Here is a 22,439-nt window from a genome sequence, read left to right as displayed (position 1 = left end):
GTGGATGCCCAAACTCACCTCTCTATCTTTCTGGCTCTTTCGCTCATCTTCTTTGGACTCTCGATTCTCTTTATCTTGTGATTTGGAGGTAGATATTTTTCCTTTCGGATCTACTTTCTCACCAGCCAAGACTTTCTTCACAGCATCATCACTGGACAACTGCAGGTGAGAGGAAGACACACCAAATACACTAAGGACTAAACAGCATCACACTTGTATAAACTACAAAAAGGGAATTCAGCACCAAGGTGAAATCCACTGAGAGAGCAAGTAAAACATGGAACCCCCAACTCTTGACAAGGGATCAGTGAGGGTAAAGGGGGGGGGGGTTTCCCAAGAACAGTACAACTGTTATATCATGTATCTGAAAAGAGGTCTATTACCATCCCAGGAAAGGAAATAAGCAAGCTTCACATCTACTGCACAGGGTGGCTTAGGCACAGGTTTTCACACCTAGGACTTTAAATACTTTAGCTAATGCCATAACAACAATTTCAGGCATTGGCAAATACTCGGGCCGCAACTCAATACATCTCTACTTTGCACACCATGTCATCTCAGACTAGACCCAGCTGTATGCAAATCAGTCTTGACCCTGCTCCATTCGAAACAGTCCAGCTCAAACTAAGCCAGGACTGGATGCACCCTAGTTATGGGCTCATCAACTCGTTACAGCTTGGCTCCAGTGACACAGTGTGTGTGGCCTGGTAGTTTGGTTTGGACTGTGGTGTGGAGCACGGTCAGGTTGAATTTGCATATGGCTGGGTCCAAAATGAGGTGGCATGGTGGGCTAAAATCGATGGATTGGGATGCGGCCCGAGTGACTACCAGTGGCTGAGATTAATTCAAACATTCCACCCTTCGCCTTGTTGTTGTTGCAATAACAATTTCAAGCAGATGTGATAAGCATACATTTGTTTCATTTTTATTTCGATTAGCATCATTTGCAACCATCTAGACGGTGGCACTATTTGATTAAACAACTTAAGAATCCCTGCATCTTACGAAAAATGGTCATATCAATTATAACATTTAAAAAAACTAAAGGTGGTTTATAGCTTCCACTGGCTCTTCTAAATCTAGTCATTCAAAGCACTACTTTAATCACTTTCTGGGGGAAAAGTCTCACCGATATATCTTCCTATGAAACATGAAGCACCAGTTTTAGATCTTTGTTAATCTGTAAATAAAGTATTTGGTGCAGCAACATGAAAGTGTAGGTTTCAGATCGCCCTGAGCGCCACAATATATTTAAAGAGAGCATTGTCTCATCTATTAATAAGGAAAGAGGGATTTTTGCAAAAAAGGAAGTTTCTCAATGAACGAGTAACCTGGGGCCTGATATCATCATGCACGGCTTTAACATATAAAGCACTGTGAGACACAACATTTCACTGGTGTAATGGAGTCACTCCTGCAGCATCTTTATACAAGTAATCAAGGTAAGTCATAAGGGAGATATTCCCCCACGTGTACAATTGTTCCAGTTAGACAATTATATGTGTAAGACTGACAGAAAAACGCTTACAGGAGGGACGATCAGAAGGGCAGGAATCCACAAAAGAAACAATCAATTCCTAAACTCTCTGGAATACGTACTTCCTGCTTTGCATCCAGGCAGAACTAATCCTCATTCTCTTCACAAAGACCTCGGTCCCACTTTACCCCATTTAAAAAAACAAACTATTTTTTTCTACACCAATCCAAGTTATCACAAAAGACCCTCACTGCAACTCTTTCAATAAAGACTATACATGCCTTTGTCACTAGCCCTTCAAATGTTCCCCAGGTGTATAGAATGATATTTAAAAATAAATCTACTTGGCAATGGGATGAGGTGCTCCAGACGTCTGTTTGTCCTGTAAAAAAAATCCACTTTTCCCATTTGGGACTATTTTCTCATCATTCATACGAATTCTGGTAATACCAGGCTCTGATTATGCCATGACTCTTAGTATGCCAAGGACTGACTGTAGCATGGTATTAATTATGCCATCTATCGGATTATATCAGACTCCGGATACACCCAAAGCTCTCCAAAATTCATATAACAGCAGAGGTCTAAACACGTAATGATGCAGATTATGTAAGGGTTCTGTTTAGTTTCTCAATAAGTGTCCTGTAAAAGGAGCCTGGCACATCGGTGCACTAACAGAACATGTCTATGCATTGCAAAATAATAAACTGATGTGAGGCACAGGGACCCCCATTGTTGTGCTCACTAGCAAAATACAACAACAAAAGGCTCATCATCTAGTTATAAACCTTTCTGTTTGCTGGCATGATGTACATAGATCCTTCACTCTTTGTCATTTATGGCATATGCTATCAAACATCACATTAAGGGGGTTGGATTTGTTGAAGAAGGTGTTTAAGAGCAGCCATTCAAACGCAAATTCAAAATGCAATGCACTTCACTACCACCACCAAAAAAAGCCTGGTCATTTCCATGAATCCCAGTGAGGATTCACCCCTCACCCGGTCACATTACTTAGAAGGCACCGCCAACTTTCAATCTCGGAGAGAGATCGAATTCCTCACCCATTCCATGGCGGTAAAGAAATAGTGACAGACCAACCTTATTGATACAGCATTTAGCAATAGCTTGGAGCAGTTCATTGGTCTTCTCAGGCTCATGTCCTGCTACCACGCGGGCTGGCTTCACTGAAAGAGGTTCCCCTAGTACCATTGTAACCACATCCACTGCCTTCTGTAAGAAACTGATCTTGGCTTCCTTATCCTGTGAGGAAAGAATATTTGGTTAAAGCACAAAAAAAATTGTATGGTACACATCTGTACAAATAGAAATAATTTTGAGTACTAAATGTAGTAGAGTTTGTGTTTTAAAATATGTAGATTTCAGCAGCAGCGCAAGCTTAACTCTGATAGCCTCTGTCTTTTACACTTTATTGATACAATTGAATTCTCAGGGACTCCATAAGGACATATATATTTTTCCCATTCCTATAAACTTATGATATGTCCTGTCCACCGAGAAGGAGAACTACATCATTAGTTCATAGTATAAATAAATGTATAGCTGATGTTGGAGCATAAATGAGATATTGGAACAACTGTCCTTCATGTTGTCTTCTCCCTCTGTGGCTTAGATCTTGCCATCGCTAACAATCTAGTAAACCCTCCTGCACCTATAGTTCCCACCTACAACGGTAGAGGAAGGCTTAGTATAATAGATTTTATATTTATATCTGGGACAGTGGGAATGGCCCTCTTAAATTGCGAAACACATGACATCGCTGTCAGCGACCACTACCTGAACAGTATCACCTTAAAATCTCCCAAGAACTACGAGAGGCCCAATATTGAAATCCTTCTGCCCCAGAATAACTTTATAATGGACAGAGCAAACGGCTACTCACTAAGATGGGAGAAAGTGGATCCGCTGGCTATTACAAGAACTTTGGTTACAAGTTTTAGGCAGGAGTTCGCAAACTGTTTAGACCCAGCAACCACAAGTGAGGGAATACTGGTTAATTTTTCCAAATTGCTGATAGGAATCAAGGATAACCTTTTCAGTAAAACGAAAACCGGTAAAATCAGCACTAAGGGGTGGTTTGATAGTTCCTGCACAAAAGCCCATCGAAACTTGAAAGTAGACTTAAGCAGTAAAGACAGAATGCCAAAGGAAATTACAGTTCTTAGAAAGACTTATAACCAGGCACTAAAAACCAGGAAGAACACCCTTAAACAAGAACTCTGGTCACAACTCCATAGATCGTGTACTTAAAGAGATAGTGCCGCGTTTTGGAGAGTTGTGAAGTCCCCTTTCTTATTAGTTACACCGGATAACCCCAGTATCGAAGTTGCGGTTGATGAGCAGTCGTGGGTTGAGTATTTTGAGCGGATATTCAGCCTCCCCTTAACTGCAAATCGACCAGCTTCAACTGGGCCAGAACAAATGCATTTCCAGTTGCCTATCCACATTACCCACGAGGAGGTAGAACTCGCCCTAAAAGCCAGTAAGAATGGCAAGGCGCCAGGCCCTGATGGGGTCCCAATCGATCTTTTTAAGTACAGCATTGATCTATGGTCCCCAATTCTACCCAGGGTCCTTCAAGCAACATGTGACCTCGGGCTTATTGAATCATGGTCCCAGTCAATACTCGTCGCTATTTTTAAGAAAGGGGACCGCCAACTCCCATCTTGTTACCGTCCAATATCCCTCTTGGATTCATTGGGGAAAGTGGCAGGTCGTGTTATCTTAGAGCGCCTCCAACTGTGGGCTTCAGATAACAAAGTTCTTTCTGACCTGCAATTCGGGTTCCGGGAGGGCTTGGGAACCATCGAGCAAGCACTCAATTTGTCCTTATTGATAGGGAAATATGTAAGCGCTAAGGGAGGTGCCCTTTACATGGCATACGTTGACCTCTCCGCAAGCATTTGACTGCGTCAACCACAATAAGCTGTGGACTATTTTAGCAGATATGGGTATAGAGTCCGCTCTTTTAACATTCTTGCGGGAACTATACTCAGACGCCACAGCTAAAGTCAGATATGGCATGGGGGTGAACTTACAAAGTCGTTCAAAGTAGAGCGAGGGGTAAGACAGGGTTGTGTCCTGGCCCCGTTTTTATTTCATTTGTATACTAATGGCTTGGAAAAAGCCATGCTGACGGGTAGCCAGGACCTCCCCATAATAAATAAGCGCCCAATCCCGGTCCTACTTTATGCGGACGATGCAGTAATCCTGGCCCGCACCCCCATGGAGTTACAGCGTGCTCTCACAAGATACCACACATTTATGGCTACTCTTGACCTAAAGGTGAACAATAAGAAAACCTTTGTGATGGTAGCAGGGTCGAGAACTAATAACATCAAGCCTATGTATCTCGACTCACAAAAAGTAGAGACGACTCCTATGTATCCTTACTTGCGTATTACATATGACCATAAAGGCTCTTGGAAGTCCGCCATAGAATCTAGAAAACTGTCCCTCACTAGAACAACTGCTGCATTATGTAAGTTTGCGAATAAACTGGGCAGGCGGCCCACTGTAGAACTATTAGAAATATACAGAGCTAAAAGCATATCAAGTGCACTTTATGGGGCGGGGGTTTGGGGACACGCCAAGGTCGAGGAGCTGCAAAAAGTGGAAAACACTTTTCTACGTTTCCTTTTGGCAGTGCCTCAGGGCACATCAACTTACGCTTATCATTTGGAAGTAGGCATGTCCTATGTAGTAGACCTGATTCGGATCCAGCCTCTTCTTTTGTGGCACCGCATTTGGACGGCATGTGAGACTACTCTCTGCCGGGAAATCATAGAGGATTGTCTTTCCCTAGACATGGCTCTAAAGATTGGCTGGATTGCTTATGTAAGAAAATTCTTTACTGACCTTGGCATGATTCAGTACTACCTTTCACCCACCTCAATAGCTGTCATCCCGAGAAAGAAGTTTGAAAAGATCTGCCTGGCCCACTTAGAATCTCTTCGACTTGTTAGTGAGGTCTCAAAAGTTACGGTCCAGCACTCACTTCAGATACAAACATCTTTTAAGATCCAGCCCTATCTAACCTACAACTTTTCGGGCTATGAGAGATTCTTGTTAACCAGGTTTAGACTGGACATCTTCCACCACTTGGTCACTTTCCCTAAGACCAACATTTGGAAAAAACCTCCTCAGACTTGTCCTTGTGACGACAGCTCACCCCAAACGACAATTCATATCACACTGTTCTGTAAGTTTTACAACGAACTGAGGCACTATTGGCTTTTGCCTATCCTCAAAGTCATGGGCTTACGTAGGTGCCGCCCAGCTTACCTGGCACTACAATTCCTAGACGCTGAACCTTTTGCCAGACTGGTAGCAATATTTCTGAAACTAGTTATTAAACATAGGCAGAACTTGGGCTGAATTGTTAACGTCAAAACACGCTGCGGTATGCTAGCCCCTGAAACTTAGATCCGGGTGTTGGACTTTTGGATCTTAGATTGTGTCATCTCAGTACTGTTTTTAGTTTTTGAGTTCATTTGTACAATGTGCAAAGACTTAACATACAATGTGAATGTGTTATTTGTTTTTAGCATGTTTTTATCTGTTTTAGTCACTATCTTTTTAATCGAATTTTAACTGGAATTTTTCTATATGTACTATAATGTGCTTTTATGGTTGTTTTTCTTGCACCCGAATAAAGCTTGATTTGATTTGATTCATCGTGATTTATGAACCCTGCACCTGTACAAACCCTGACTTTTGCACTTAGTCAAGGTTGTTTGCTAGATTATCAAGGTTAGGATTTTTGTATGCTGGGAAAAGTCTATTCACATCTATAAAGGTGTTTGTCAGATCTTAATAAAACTGGAGAATCTTCCAAGCATACACACTATGAAGTCTTCTCTACTTAAAAAGAAGGATTTAGAAAAAAGGAGAACACCTCTTCACAACCACCACACAGAACCATAAGCAAAATGGTCTCAGGATCACAAGAAAAACAACAGTCGATGTCATCTAATCACATCATCGATGGCATCTGGTTCAAAAACCTTACTTTCCAAAACTGAAAGAAGATTAATTCAATTATAAATTGGGTATGATCACCTAAAAGTGTGAACTAAATGCAGAACCGCTGAAAGTGTTGGTTAGCAAAGAAAGTCTACCCAAAAAACATTTGTTTTCCCAGCTTCTATGAGAAATGCTGCTTAACATAATCTATATGCTACCGCCAGGATACCGGCCCTGGTCCAGCAACACATGAAAGAGAAAACAATATCTGGAAAACAATGTGATATGTTGATCTTCTTAGCAATAGTCCAGTGGCAGAATCAAAGCTATTTTGTTTCATACTCCTGATTGGTAGAAAGTCTAATTGCCCTGGGCCCTGCCTTCAGAAATGAAGAATACATATTCACCAATTGAGAGAAATAATTAAAAAAAAACTAAGTCTCATTAATGGGACAACAGTGCCTCAGCATCAGGATTTTAGGATAGGTTTCACAAACTGCTCATATTTTCAAAAACTACTAGCGATTACTACTGGAAACCTCATAGCAGAGTCAAGGCAGCCCAAACTCTGTAAACTTGCAAATAATCTTTAGTAAGAGAGAAATAAAAGATAATACTTATAGGAAGTGCTTTACCAAATCCAGAAGAAAATTGCTCCTTTAAGAAAAGGAACCTCAACCCACCCATGAAGCAAACTGACAGCACTTGGCAATTGTTCTGGAGACAAAGAAGTCCAACTGTGGTTGGCGCATAAGCTTGAGTACACTCACGGTTCCAAGACTGATCAGCTCCCAGTCCTTAGGGGGTTATGCCTGTATGCTGAGGTCATCTGTGTTACTACTTTGAATACCAAGAAGGTTAGCAAAGACATACATTTCATGGTCCAAGGTCTTTGGCTTCTGATCTGTTCAAATAAAACAGTGTGTTGATGTTATAAATATGAATCAGTAATTTAGTCATAGTCGAGTCTGCTGCTGATGAGGGCGTGAGAGACGGTCTTTCTGGATTCGGTGGGGATCGATCTGAAAGACTTTTGCAGCAGGCCGAGGGTATTGAAAAAAGGTCGAGGATACGGAGTTGATCTGGCGGTCCACAATGAGCAATACATCTAGCATGATGCCGAGGTTTTATGTGGGGTCCGTTGGGGTGGGGGGAGTTCCAAGCACAGAGGTCCATCAGGTATCGTTCCATGCAGAGTGGGTGGATCCTAGGATGAGGACTTCTGTCTTGTCTGAGTTGAGCTTAAGGCAGCTGTTCTTCTTCCAGGTGGGATGGCTTTCATCCCTTCTTGGAAGTTTTGCCTGGTGACGTTGGGTTTGTTGGTGAGGGAGACGATTAGCTGAATGTCATTGGCGTAGGAGATGATGTTGAGTCTATGGTTCCCGACGATGGATGAGTGGGGAGGCCATGCAGACGTTGAAGAGGGTGGGGCTGAGAGAGGAGCCTTGGGGCACTCCGCAGTTGGTCTTTGATGGTTCCGAGAGGTATGATGGAAGTCTGACCCCTTGTGTCCTGCATGTGAGGAAGGATCGGATCCAGTCGAGGGCCTTGTCACGGATGCCGGCGTGGTGGAGTCTAAGGTGTGGTGGGAGACGGTGTTGAATGCTGGTGAGAGGTTCAGGAGGATGAGGCCGCGGTTTCGCCGTGGTCGAGGAGGGAGCGGATGTCATCGGTGGCAGCGAGGAGGGTGGTCTAGGAGCTGTGATTGCTTCGGAACAAGGATTGTGAGATTTCTGTGATGCCTTTTGTTTCGAAGAAGTCGGCTAGTAGGTTGTCAACACCTTTTTCGATGACTTTGGCTGGGAAGGGGAGCAGGAAGAGGGGCCTGAAGTTCTTATGGTCTGTCAGGTCCGCAGTGAGTTTCTTCAGGAGTGGGTTAATTTTAGCGTGTTTCTAGTTGTCAGGAAAGGAGGCAGTCTCGAGGGAGCAGTTGAGGTTTCAGCATAGCTCAGGTGCGATGGCAGGGGCATCTCTGTAAAAGATGCGGTGCGGGCAGGGTTCCGATGGTGCTGCGGAGTGGATGCTTTTCATGGTCTTTAGGGTGTCATCTGTGGTAAGCGGGGTCCAACTGAGCAGGGTCTGTAAGGGGGCGTTGGTTGAGGAGGTTGCTGGTGCGGTGGGGAGGTCCTGGTTGTCGAAATTGTTGTAGATCTTGAATTTGTGGTGGAAGAAGGTGCTGAGTTTGTTGCAGAGGTCTAGGGAGGGTCGGATGTCTGTGGTTTCGCTGTTGGGTTTGGATAATTCCTTGATGATGGTGAATAGTTCTTTGCTGCTCTGCGTTGGTGTTGATTCGGTCTTGTAGGCCTTCTTCCTTGTGTTTTTGAAGAGGTGGTGGTGTGTGCTACTGTATGCTTGGAAGGCGGTGTGGGCTTCCAGGGTTTTGTGGTTCCTCCATGTCTTTTTGAGTCATCTGCTGGAGCATCTGGATTCTTGGAGAGCTGGTGTGAAACTGCTTGCTTTCTTGATGTGTTTGCCAGTGGCTTTCTTGAGTGGGCCAGGGTGTCGGCGCTGTTTAAGATCCACAAATGTTGGTTGCATGCTGCGGTGTTGGCAACAGAGGTTGACTGTGGCGAGGTCTTGTTGAGTGCGGTGGGGAACTGATCTTCAGTGACCTTGTTCCAGCTTCTGCGGGGGAAATGTCAAGGGAACATATGTGGTGCTTTATGAGGAGGCCAGTAAGTGTGCAGTATGGGTAAGGAAGAGTGAATAGGCTGAATCAAAGAAGAAGTCTAAGCAGATTGCAGTAAGTAAGGTCAATTTTACGCTCAGGGTTGGTTCCCACTTGGATTCTGAAGAAAGTGATAAACATCTTGAGGCAGACATTGATGACTTGTCTAGGGATGAAAAGGTACTCATTGTTAAATTATTTGCACAAGAGTAATGACAACATTGAAAGTAAACTTGCCACTTCTGAGTCACGTCTAGGAGACCCGGACTCCAAAACATCTGTGAAGGACACTAAACTGCTTTGGAGGGTGAATTCAAAAACATGGAAAGGGCAATTGCACAAATGATGACCAGCCAAGAGCAACAGGAGGAATTACAAAAATGCAATCTTTTCTAATGTCAGCTAAGAGGAAATGTTTGAGGCTCAGGATTTGGCAATGCCAGGTGAAAAAGGGCTTGACAAACCTAAAAGCTGAGGTGGAGTTCTTCCAGAATACACAGACGAGGGAGAGTATGTATCTTTGAAAGTGGCGATTAGAGTGCATGCAGTTGATTGGATGCTACGTCAGAGATTTTTGGGGCAATTTTGGTCAGACTTAAGGATGAATCCAGTAGGAACAGACTCTAGAGAGTAGCCACAGCAAAGGATACATGGTAAATGCACTATAATATAATGATGTTGCCAGATTTGAGGATCGAGACTCTGGAGTGAAGAGGAGCAGGGCAATTCAAAAAAATTGTGGAAGGATATGGAGAGCTTGTGGAACCTGGCATCAGTCTGGTACACTTCTTTTTTATTTATTTATTTTTTATACACTTTGTTTTTATATTTTTTGTTTCCCAATTGAGAAAATGAATCAAGCAATATTAAGCAGTATTACAGAACGCAGAGAATACCATACATAAGCCTCTCCAAAGCAAACGCAGTTCAAATCTTGCTCCACGATACATATATGTATAGGTGAGGAGGATGGCTGCTCCCAGAATTGGGGGAGGGCAAGGCGTGATGCCATCAAAAGGTGCCTGATGAGCCTACCCGATGGGGATGTCAAAGGATATACAATGCTCTTGCCAGGTTCTCCAAGCAAAACCACCAACCGGTCCATTGGTAGTTTTTTGCTCAACATTAATCTGATGAGTGATAAATTATCCCTCCAATGATCCTGGACCAAGATGCAGTACCACCAGATGTGAAAGAAGTTCGGTCTCTCCCAGAACTCCTACAGCAGATGTCTGGGCTACCAAACATAGCTTGTAGGCATGTTGGGGAAAAATACCATTGCGTGAGCAATTTACATGCACTCTCCTGGTGGGAGGTGCAAATAGACAATGTAGTTGCTTTTATCCGGATCTTTTCCCGAGTGTTAATTGAGATTTTTTTCCCAAATGATTCGGTAACCCCAAACCATCCTGGAAGGGGACCTGAAGAGAGTGGGTCTTGGTACCCTAGGGGTCCACTCTTTCCACACATAAGCTAGAAGCTCTTTTTTGTATTTGATTCAGAGCTGATGCAGGAAATTTAAGTGGGAGTGTTTGGGCCAATTATAGGAACCTAGGAAAGAAGTTCATTTTAACTGAAGTCATCCTGTCTAACCAGGAGATTTCTAGTTTGCCCCTGCGGTAGAGGTCCTTAAAAAGCATATTTAAAAGAAGCAGGACATTACATCAGTACAACTTTTCGGTTGAGTCTACACTCCCAAATAAGGGACAGTGGTTTGTACCTATGTGAAGCCATTTCAAGTAAGTACTTCACAAGTATATGATCCCGGGAAGCTGGGATAGAAGAAGAAGGGTCGGCGAGGAATTATAAGATGTGCCCTGCCTATGAACCATGCTTGATTTCCTCAGTGCCTAATGCCAAGCATTATACATTTGGGATGGCTTATACTTTTTGGACGAACAGTTCCATTGATAACACGAACACCATCCGGGACAGTGGACAGCCCCGCCTAGTCCTCATGTAATGGTGAGTAAGGGTGAAAGGCTCCATTCACTTTCAATTTAACTGTCCGCCTTTGGAAGTTCTCCAAAATCATGCATCTTAAATTTGGGCTCATCGGATTCCTGTCTAAAAGTTTGGAGACTAGTGGACCCTACCAAAGGCCATCTCTGCACACAAGGAAAGAAAGGCCATTGGTGTCCGGATTATTTTGACCTTCTCCATGATTGTAGCAGCCAATCTTGTCTGATCTCTGGCAGGGTAGTTGAGGATAAACCCTGTTTGCTGTGGTGCTATAAGGGCGGACCACACTGCATTTAATAGAGTTAAGTTAAGACCTTGGAGGGGCTGAGGGCGGAAATTAAAAAAGGTGCAATTAAAGAATGAAGACCTGGAAGCTTGTTCCAGGAGGAATAATGTTCACATTCTTGGTGTTCCAGAACCTACAGAAATGGAGCATAAGGAGGACTATATTGAGAAGTTTCTTCTCACATTGTTTGTCGCTGACAGCTTCTAAAAGTCTTTTGTGGTAGAGCGAGACATAGGTCATTGGCCCCGCGGGATGTTCCTGGGGCACCCCCTCATCTCATCATTGTAAAAATTTTGAATTATATTGGTAGAGATTAGGTGCTCCGCCTGGCCCGTGAGGAATGGGGGGTGAGTCCCAGAGCATGCGCCATACATTTTTTCCTGATTTCATACAGACTGTGCAGGAGGCTCTTCAAATGTTCCTTCCAGTCAAAAAGAAGTTGCAGGAACATGGCATTACCTATGCAATGCTATATCCAGCCAAGGTGTGCTTCTCCTGGAAGGATAAGTCCAAGCTTTTCGCTGACACCTTTGCAACAATGGCCTTCTTGCAGAAGGCGCGCTCTTCTGCACAGAGGCCCTCACCCCCTCGTGAGGATGCTGGTCACACTTCGCCCCTAGACGAGGTGGAATGACTTACTGTACCCGTCGACTGCGCCAAGTGTGATGTAGGGGCTTGATCTGCTGTTTCCTCTTCAAAATGCTCCTGTCATTTCGAGTTGTAAATTATGCCCGATGCTATGTTGTTGATACTTTCTTTTCTGATATTTCTTCATTGGTCATGGTTCACCTGGTTTGAGCCTTATATGTTGCCCCTGAGTATTAATACGATTGTTCATTACTTGCTTAATTTGCTGGAGGAATGCCATTTCTGTACTAGTACTTTGGCCACACGTTGCTTTCAGTCTTTTTCTGTTCAAATGTCTGACACTCTCTGGTATGTTCTATACAGTTTTATCACATTTCACTTTGGTCTACATTGTCACTGTGATATTTGGTGGGTTGGAGGAAAAGGGTTGAGTTGGTGTACCACAATCTTCAATTCTTGCAGCATTGCTACATGAGCATCACTATTATTGTAAATTGTCGAAATATACCTAGGTCTCGCTTTGCTTTATGGTTCACGCTTGTAATCCAGGTGCTATATCCTTAAGGTTCATCACTTGGAATGTCTGAGGCCTTAATAACTATAGAAAATGCTGACAGGTTCTTGCTTACTTGAGCCGCCATAAGGTGGATGTCAATCTGTTACAGGAAACTCATTTAGTGCCTACATAAACTGCCTGCTATGCGGGGCCCTCACCAATACTTTGCATCCTACTCCTACGACTCAAGGAGGGGGGGGGGGGGGGGGGGGGGGGACTTGATCCACGCTCGATTATTTGGGGAGAGGATCATAACCTGTTTCTTGATTTAGCTTTTGACTGTTCTGGTGGACATAAATGACACCTCACTAGAACCCGCAGAGTTATTATTACGGATATGGAACAGTTTGACCTGCAAGATTTATTGTGGTCGAGATATGGTGTGGCCCGAGAATGTACCTTTCACTCTAAAGTCCATTTTACTTTCTCAAAGCTTGATTTTTGGGGAGGATCATGGGACATTTTGAGTTGGATGAGTGACATTCTTACTTCCCTAGAACATTTTCTGATAACTCTCTGGTTACATTGCACGTAGATTTGTTAAACAAATGTACATGAGTACCACTGTGGCACATTCAGCCCAAGAATTTGTTGGATTCTGCCTTTGAGGAGGAAGTTTGTGCTGCCACTGGGACTATGTTGCGTTAAATAAGGGCTCAGTGACATCCCTTGCTGTGTTTTGGGAAGCTTTGAAGGATATTATCCGAGGAGAGTGTAGAGCTAAGAGTCATGGAATTCTCAGGGAAATCCGGGGTAGACTTTCTATGTTGGAACAGGAGCTTCATGCCTTGGAATTGAGATATGAGGAAATCAAGGACCCTACTATCTTGGCTAAAATATGCTTGCTTTTGGTGGAGTTCCAAGAGGAGGCAGATGGGAGATTAAATTTCATGGTAAACATATGCTGGCACGCAGATATGGGGAGGGCGATATTCTGGGACACACTTTGGTCATATTGATAAAACCATGGAAGGCTGCCAATCATGTTTATATTCTAGACACAACTGACGGGCATTCGATATATGCCTCTGACGATATAATGAGTGAATTTGTCACTTTCTATCAACACCTGTATACCCCACAGTAGGAGGCAGATCCTACTGACTTATCAGCTTACCTAGACAAAGTGACCCTGGCATGGCTAGATCGTGCGGAGTGTGAGTTGCCATGTTAACCTCTCACAGAGGCAGAGATTAAATGTGCCATACATCAATAATGTAATAAAAAAGCTCTAGGTAGTGACGGCATTCCACTGCCAACTTCCCCTCCCCCTTTTTTTGAAAGTTGTTTTCTTAGAAGGATCTGCGAGGGTGCGTGGGTTGCTGCAGTACCACACACATTTATAGACATTGTTTTAGACTTGAGCTTATGACTATTACAGCATATAGAAGCAGTAGGGTAATACTTACTCACTGGTGATTGACACCTTATGATAGGTGTCAGTTAAGATATATGGGAAACGGCTGTTTCTACATAACAGAGGGGCAGGTCTTTTGTTGTTGAAATGGTATAGAGTGGGGGGGGGCCTGTTTCTATCCCTTTATTCCCCCGAGGGCTCCCAATTGTTTAGAGCATTTATAGTGAACCCCAGCCGTAGTCTGGAGGCGAAAGACTTTCTTTAACAGTCAGTTGGTGAGGTAGGGGGAAGACTGGAGCCCCTCAATTCTGCAGGTGTGCTGCAACCACCGCCGTGGTGAACACTCAGGTGCGCTGGTAAGGCCAAAGGGAGCACAGTGAACCGATAATGCTTGTGGTCCACCATGAATGTAGGTTGCGCCTGTTGGACAGCAAGGTGGGAATATGGAAATAGGTGTCCTGCGAGTTTAGTGCAACCATCCAGTCTCCAGGTTGTAGGGCAGACAGGAGCTAATGTAAGCATTTTGAATTGCTCATTTTTCAGGAAGATAAAAAGGGTGCAGGTCTAAAATAGGGTGGGAGACGCTTTCCTTCTTGGGCACCATAAAGTAGCAGGAATAGCAACTGTGATGCACTTCTAATGCTGGCACCCTCTCGATGGCTCCTTTGGACAAATAAGACTGTACTTCTTGACGGAGCAGGGAGAGGTGGTCCTATGTCAGCCAGTCTGAAGATAGTCGCATAGTTGGCAGGGTTTCTAGAAAAGGGATGGTGTGACCCTGCTGAACAACACCCCTTTTTCTGATGTTTTGGACAGCCAGTGGGACAGGTGAGGGCGCAACCTGCCACCAACCCGGAGCCTGTGACTGTACGAGGGCAAACTGAAAAGTGGTTTGGAGGCTGTGGCTGCCAGAAGACTAGATTGACCTCTGGCTGGCACGAGGCTTGTAGGAAAGGCGTCTGTGACCACAAAAGTACTGGGGAGTCTGCTAGCCACGTTGTCTGTGCGGGAACGGAGCCCTTACCATAGCTACGGAAAAGGCGAAAGGCAGAATGGGATTGGCATAGGGCCATGGAGAGGCCCAAAGACCTGGACTGGCTCCTGCACCATAATCTACCTGGTCTCCAAAGAGACAGGTGCATTTGAAGAGCAGGTGCATTTGAAGAGCATGTGCATTAGGGATGCCCGGACATCCCCCCAACAAGTCCTTTGATCTCCACCAAGCGTGGTGTCTGAGTGCCACTGATGACATCATCGCTCTGCCTAGCAAGTCGATGGTATCCAGTCTGCAGTGAATGGTGAACTTTGTTGTGTCTCTGCCCTCTGCAATAGCTTTTGACAGTATGGCTCGAGCCTCCTCGGAGCTCACAGACAGCTCTTGCACAATCGAAACCCAAACCGTGTGGGTGTGTTGGCCCAAAAGGCACAAGGCGTTCACCAACCACAAGAAAACATCCCAGTGGCAAAGTTATCTAGCCTCTCGGATTCCCTATCTGGTGGTGTAGTAGGAATGCACCAGGGCTGGCTTTGGAGGTGGAGGCCTCCATGATCAGGTTCTCCAGAGGGGGGTGCTGGGTGAGGAAAGCTGGGACCTCAGGGCGGGTGATGGCGGCGGGTAATAGTCCTGTGCTCTAGCGCCCCTGTACAGAGCTTGGCCAGGCCCCAAGCAGGACATCAGTGAGGGCTTCATTAAAAGGGAGAAGAGGTTCTGAGAGGGTGACTCCTGGCTGAACCACCTCGGTCAAGACATTCATCTTGACTGCCATTGGGGGTAGGTTAAGGTTCAAGACCTCAGCTGCCCTCATCACCACAATGGCAAAGGAAGCCACTTCTTCCATTGCCACACTAGTAGGAGAGTCCAAGCCAGTGCCTGGTGAGCTGTCCAATCCACTGGCATTCGTCAGTTCCTCATACCAGTTGTCATCAGCCGCCTCAAGGCAATTGTACATATAAGGATCCCCAGATTCTCCCCAATCATACACCTCTACAGGCCTGTCAAAAAAAGGAGGCACTGCCCTTGACTCAGAAGGTTGCGTTGAAGCTGGTGTCGGATTCAGAATCAGCTACGCTGGTATGGCTCCATATCAGAGTCGGGTATGATGATGAGGTCCATCCAACTGTTGGGCGTCGGCAGCGGCGTGAACGAGTTTGCTAGAATGGGCTCCGAATAAAGTCATGTTCACAAACTGAGCCGTTCTCGTTCCAGGGGGCCCAACATGCACCAAGACTAAACCCATAAGCAGAAATCAAGTGGGAACACCCTCCGAAACCATGGGGCCTGAATGGGCTCCAGAAGGGTTGGTCTGCCCTCAAATTTTGGTGGGTGGCTTCACAGAAGCCACAGAGTTGGGAGGAGGTCGCGCCACCTTTGGGAAACTCAAGGAGGTGTGGAGTGGACCCACAGGCAGGCTCCAGTTGAGAGCGGGCCTAGAGTGAAGTTGTTCCTGTGCTTCATTTAATGATTTGGACTAGTACAATGAAGTTGAAGATCGCTCTGACTTCTATGATTTCTTGGACTTTTTGTGCGACGTACCAGATGACTTTGAGCGCAATGGTAATAATAATAATAATAATAATATGAAACTTGTAACGCGCTCAGCTTACCCAGGGGCATCCCGGCGCAACAGACCAAAAAAAAGGAGAGACTCCACTAATCACTACTGTGGAAACAGATGGGTCTTGAGAAGTTTCCTAAATGGTAGGATCTTAGGCTCTGAACGAATCTTAAGGGGCAAGGAGTTCCAAAGAGTCGCCACCTGCACAGAGAAACGCCTGCCCCCAGAACGAGCTCTCCTTACCCTCGCTGACTGCAGAAGATGTTTTTGGTCCGAGCGCAAAGGGCGTGGGGGTTTATACGGTCGGGCCATGTTAGCAAGGATGGGGGGACCTTTGCCATGCAGAATTTTGTGGGCCGTGCATAGCGCTTTAAATTTCACCCGCTCCTTCACAGGAAGCCAGTGAAGGGTTTTGAGGGCCGGGGCGGCAGACTGCCTTCTGGGAACATCCATAAGGACTCTTGCCGCTGCATTTTGCACCTGTTGGAGGATTTTAAAGGTTGCTTCGGGAGCACCGAGAAACAAGGCATTTCCATAGTCAAGCCTCGATAGGATTAAACCACGTATCAAAAGCTTCTTTGCTGGATCAGGAAGCAGTGGTAACACCTTTCGGGCTGACCTCAGCAGACCGAAGCAAACCCCCGCGGTCTTCCTGGCGTGGGTCCTAAAGGATAGATCTTCCTCCAACCATACTCCCAAGGACTTGATCTCCTTCTTGGGAGATGGTGGATCACCAAGAGACCGGGGCCAACAGCTGGCAATAATGGAGGGACTGGAATTACCCAGGAGCATCAGCTCGGTTTTTCCTCCATTAAGCTTTAGGGCAGAGTTAGACATCCAACGATAAACATTGGCAAGGCAGTCGTGTAACACCTCAGGTTGTTCCGTCAGCTGAGTGAGGCCCACCACCAGCTGAGTATCATCAGCGTAGCTGATGATCTTTACCCCTGAAGGGGCAACCACTCTTTCAAGTGGAGTCATGTATATATTAAATAAGGTAGGGCTCAGCGATGAGCCCTGTGGGACTCCACATTGAAGAGGGAATAGGGCTGACTGCTCTGCTCCTTCCCAGACTTGGTAGAAACGGTTGGAGAGAAAGGATCCCAACCATTCCAGGGCCGTCCCTGAGACACCTACCTCTGACAGACGTTGGAGGAGCACCTGATGACTCACGGTGTCAAAGGCAGCACTCAAGTCCAGGAGGATCACTGCCACTGATCCTCCTGTATCTAGAGTGCTCCTTGCTTCCTCCACTACTGCCAGCAAGGCTGTGTCCGTTCCCTGGCAGGGCCAGAAACCAGTCTGGGAGTCTCCCGACAGGTGGTTGGACTCTAGATGGTGAGAAAGCTGACGGTTAGCCAGCTTCTCTGCAACTTTTGAGAACCCAGGCAGAAGTGAAATTGGCCTGAAGTTGGCCAAGTTGGATGGATCCAATCCTGGTTTCTTCAATAAGGCTTTTACCACTGCCTTTTTCCATCTCTGGGGCACTGTGCCGTGAGAGAATGAGAGATTCATGAGGTCGGTAAGCGGGGTTGACAAAGTGTTAGCCACAAGCTTAAGGTATTTTGTGGGCACTGGGTCACTCGGAGATCCACTCTTCATCCCTAACAAGACTTGTATGACCTCCGCTTCCGAGAAGGGACCGAAGGCAGCTAGCTCAGTCAAGCATTTTATTGGACTAGCAGCCAGCTCCGTAATTTGAGGGATAGCGGGCAAGGAGGATAGTATTTTCTCTATTTTAGAATGGAAGAAGCTAGCCAGTTCCTCACATTTTTCTTTAGGATTATCGTGCACGACTGGGGGGACCGGGGCTTTCAGAAGTTCCTTAAAAATTTTGAACGATTCTCCAGAGGAATTACTTGCCCTCTCAATCCTGTCGCTAAAGAAGTTCTTTTTTGCATCCTTCAGTGCACTTTTATATTTCCTCATCTCTCTTTTATAGTTGGCCCGGCTTTCTTCCGTCTGCTCTCTCCTCCAGGCACGTTCAAGCCTTTTACAAGAGCTTCTGAAACTCCTAAGTTCGGGGGTGTACCAGGGGGCAGAGCCAATTCTTCTCTCCCTGGCGAGCCTCCTTTTTTTAGGAATCAGTGAGTCCAAAGAGTTAGTAAGCCATTCGCCCAAATGCTGATCAGCAATATTGGGATCATCTGCAGGGTGAGGACAAGTTCTAGCTAGCTCTTCCGCCCACCTGTCCACCGGTAGCTTCGACCAAAGTCGTTCTACCGAATGTTGTCTAGGTGCGGGGTCTCTCCGGTTTCCCAGCAGCCAACTAAACGGAATGAGATGGTGATCCGTCCAGGGGAGAGCCAGCATCTGGAGAGCTTGCAGATTTGCAGAATTGGCCAGAACCACATCAAGCTGATGACCTCTATTATGGGTAGCTCCCACATTAGCAAGATGTAAGTCCAATGCGCCAAGCGAGCTTAATAAGTCTCTTGCTACTACATCATTGGGGTCATCAAAATGAAGGTTAAAGTCCCCAAGAATAACAAAGTTGGACGAGGCAGCGGCCAGTGGGATAACAGCCTCAATAAGGGAGTCTACGAAATTCCCCAGCGTAGCAGGAGGCCTATACACAAGGAGGCCGGAGATGGAGACAGTAGAGGATATGCAAAGGGAAAATTGCCAACTTTCAGAGTTGTTAATGCCGCAGTCTACTGCTTTGCATACGAATATGTCTCTATATACAATGGCCACTCCACCCCCTCTCCCCTCCGGCCTATCCAGATGAAAAAAGAGGTATCCCGGAGGGAGAGCGTTGACAATGTCGGGACCGGAACACGTGGTCAGCCACGTTTCCGTCAGGAACAAGGCATCCAAACTATGGTCCAGGAGGAGGGAGTGAATTTCCACAGCGTGACAAGGCAGTGATCTGCAATTAAGCAGAGCCATAATGAGAGAATCATAGTTATTACCAATATTATACGGGCGACATCCAAAACAATGTTTGAATGCAGTGCCCTCCGCCCAATAATAGCCGCAATTGGGATGTTTTGGCGCACGTAGCGAGAGCAGAAAGTCCCGTGAATACCTGTAGGAGGTGGCCATAGGTCTGGAAGGATTGGGCAGAGAGGCGCGCCCTGTGCCCGTCTGGGCCCGGACGGGCACAGACGGGCACAGACGGGCTTGACTCTGGCGAAACTCCGGCGACAATCCGGCGATGACGCTGCGTGATGACGCTGCGCGTCAGCATGGCTGGCTTTATGTTCGCCGAGCGCGTGGACACTAGAGCGCTAACCGCGCCGCCTGCAATGTCCCCCCTCCCAAGATGGCCACCAAACGAGACAGTGGGCAGGGGCCCGCTAAAACGCGGTGAATTGACCAAAATTAGAGTGGGGGTAAGGTGGCAGCAATGCGGGTATGCGAGAGACCCTAATTAAAAACAGGGAAAAACGAGTAACTAAAGATAAAAAGAATGGACAAAAACGGGAACGTTTAAAAACGATTTAAATTCGGATGCCAGCAGCAGAATAGCAGTAGGTGCAAAGCTTTCCTAGCGTTTGTGGTCAGAGATGTTAAGGGTGCTCACCTGTGAGTTGCCTGGCTTTATGCTCGCCGAGCGCGTGGACACTAGAGCGCTAACCGCGCCGCCTGCAATGTCCCCCCTCCCAAGATGGCCACCAAACGAGACAGTGGGCAGGGGCCCGCTAAAACGCGGTGAATTGACCAAAATTAGAGTGGGGGTAAGGTGGCAGCAATGCGGGTATGCGAGAGACCCTAATTAAAAACAGGGAAAAACGAGTAACTAAAGATAAAAAGAATGGACAAAAACGGGAACGTTTAAAAACGATTTAAATTCGGATGCCAGCAGCAGAATAGCAGTAGGTGCAAAGCTTTCCTAGCGTTTGTGGTCAGAGATGTTAAGGGTGCTCACCTGTGAGTTGCCTGGCTTTATGCTCGCCGAGCGCGTGGACACTAGAGCGCTAACCGCGCCGCCTGCAATGTCTCCCCTCCCAAGATGGCCACCAAACGAGACAGTGGGCAGGGGCCCGCTAAAACGCGGTGAATTGACCAAAATTAGAGTGGGGGTAAGGTGGCAGCAATGCGGGTATGCGAGAGACCCTAATTAAAAACAGGGAAAAACGAGTAACTAAAGATAAAAAGAATGGACAAAAACGGGAACGTTTAAAAACGATTTAAATTCGGATGCCAGCAGCAGAATAGCAGTAGGTGCAAAGCTTTCCTAGCGTTTGTGGTCAGAGATGTTAAGGGTGCTCACCTGTGAGTTGCCTGGCTTTATGCTCGCCGAGCGCGTGGACACTAGAGCGCTAACCGCGCCGCCTGCTATGTCCCCCCTCCCAAGATGGCCACCAAACGAGACAGTGGGCAGGGGCCCGCTAAAACGCGGTGAATTGACCAAAATTAGAGTGGGGGTAAGGTGGCAGCAATGCGGGTATGCGAGAGACCCTAATTAAAAACAGGGAAAAACGATTAACTAAAGATAAAAAGAATGGACAAAAACGGGAACGTTTAAAAACGATTTAAATTCGGATGCCAGCAGCAGAATAGCAGTAGGTGCAAAGCTTTCCTAGCGTTTGTAGTCAGAGATGTTAAACGGGCTTAGGACCTTCTACAAGACCGAGACCTGGAGCATCATGGAGTCGAACGGCACCAGGCGACTAGGAGCTTTAAGGAGCGCTCCCTCAGCTCCTTGTGGTTCATGGCGCTGTAGTCCTCAAAACTCTTGGGAGGTTTGGTCCAGCTGAAAGCACCACAGGCAAACCACCTGGGAGTCTATCACAGGGACATCCCTACACACTGGGAGACAAGTCTTAAAAAAAATTTTTTAAAAGAGGCTTGGGGGGTGGGGTGTGGCCAAGATGGCGGCCGAGTAGGACGTGCCTGCTCGCTGCTCCGGCCCTTCGCCCGGTTCATTAGCCTCACACAGCAGCCTGACACAGCGCCGGACGACACTGGAACCCTTCTTCTGCCAGGTCCCGGCGGAGGTTCCTTGAAAAGCGGAGGGTGGGCGAGAAACTTGCGCGACACAGATCGGCGCGCGACTAAGCCGTATCCCCAGCCTCGAGTAGCCAGGAGAGGCTGTCTGCGGCAAGAGGCGTGCCGGAGCATCCCTGCTGGGCCGGAGAGGAGGATCGCAACGTCGGCCTCGGAGTGCAGGCAGTGGCAATGAGGAGGTGGTGAGCCCTGTCTGGTGTGGGTGCTGGTCCGGTAAGATAAGACTGCGGAACCAGCCAGGCAGGTCGCCACTGGGGACTTTGAGGTGCTGTGGAGCAACGGGCGTCCTTGGAGAGCGGGCGTGCCCGATCCTGACCTGGGCATCGGAGGAGCTGGGGATTCGGCCCACGCTTGCACCACGACTCGGAGACATCAGCTCCCTTCCCAAATGCCCCGGAGTATTTTCCATGGCACGGGGGTAAAACCTCAAAAGGAGCAGCAGCGGTTGGTGCTTTGGTCCAGGCCTGGAGCGGAGATTGGCTTTCCCTGCACAGGCCCTCATCAGTGCAGAGACAGTCGTGGTCGTAGTGCGTGCGGATGCGGTTGGGCCGCATTGCGGGGGCGACTGGGTCTTCCCCTCCCCGCAATTTTGAACTTGGCAAGGCCATCCTTGTATCGACATCATATAAAAGGAGGCTCGGACCCCGCCGCAGGCAAACGAAGTGGCGGTCAAGTGAAGACGGACATTTGAGGCATATGGGACGGCACCTCCGGGAGGCTGTGTCGAGGTGCCATCAGAAGCAGCAGGTACCCGGGTGAAGGGAGCGACTGAGGGAGATATAGCCCTGATGAGCTTTGGCCCGCCAAAGCCGGTGAGTGGAGGTGCTTTGGTTGCCCGACTTCCCAGTGTGCACCAAGACAGAGTCGGTCCTGATCTTTACACCTGCCCTCTCCGCCCAGAGCCGCTTTTGGGCCTATTTAACATCCGCGGTGCCCAGGGAAGGGGCACAGATATAATCTGGAGGATCTTTGCCAGGGGCAAACGTGCGGCGGAGGCTATGACTGGGGGGTGCTCCCTTCCTCTGGGTCTTCTGGACTAGTGCCTCTT

The 22,439-nt window shown here is 47.0% G+C and overlaps 1 protein-coding gene across 5 annotated transcripts in view; it reads right to left on the bottom strand.

Annotated features, from left to right (window-relative positions):
- Positions 1-22,439, bottom strand: part of TRAF3IP1 (TRAF3 interacting protein 1) — a 337,634-nt gene that overhangs the window by 216,116 nt on the left and 99,079 nt on the right. For all 5 annotated transcript variants that reach the window (XM_078681404.1, XM_078681405.1, XM_078681406.1 and 2 more), the window contains exons 3-4: positions 2,579-2,740; positions 19-159 (exon numbers count right to left, since the gene is read on the bottom strand). In XM_078681404.1, the coding sequence (XP_078537530.1) occupies positions 19-159; positions 2,579-2,740 (303 nt within the window). The remainder of the gene's footprint in view (positions 1-18; positions 160-2,578; positions 2,741-22,439) is intronic.

Source organism: Lissotriton helveticus, chromosome 3_1 (genome assembly GCF_964261635.1).
Source record: "Lissotriton helveticus chromosome 3_1, aLisHel1.1, whole genome shotgun sequence".
NCBI lineage: Eukaryota > Metazoa > Chordata > Amphibia > Caudata > Salamandridae > Lissotriton > Lissotriton helveticus.
This window is presented reverse-complemented; position numbering and strand designations above follow the sequence as displayed.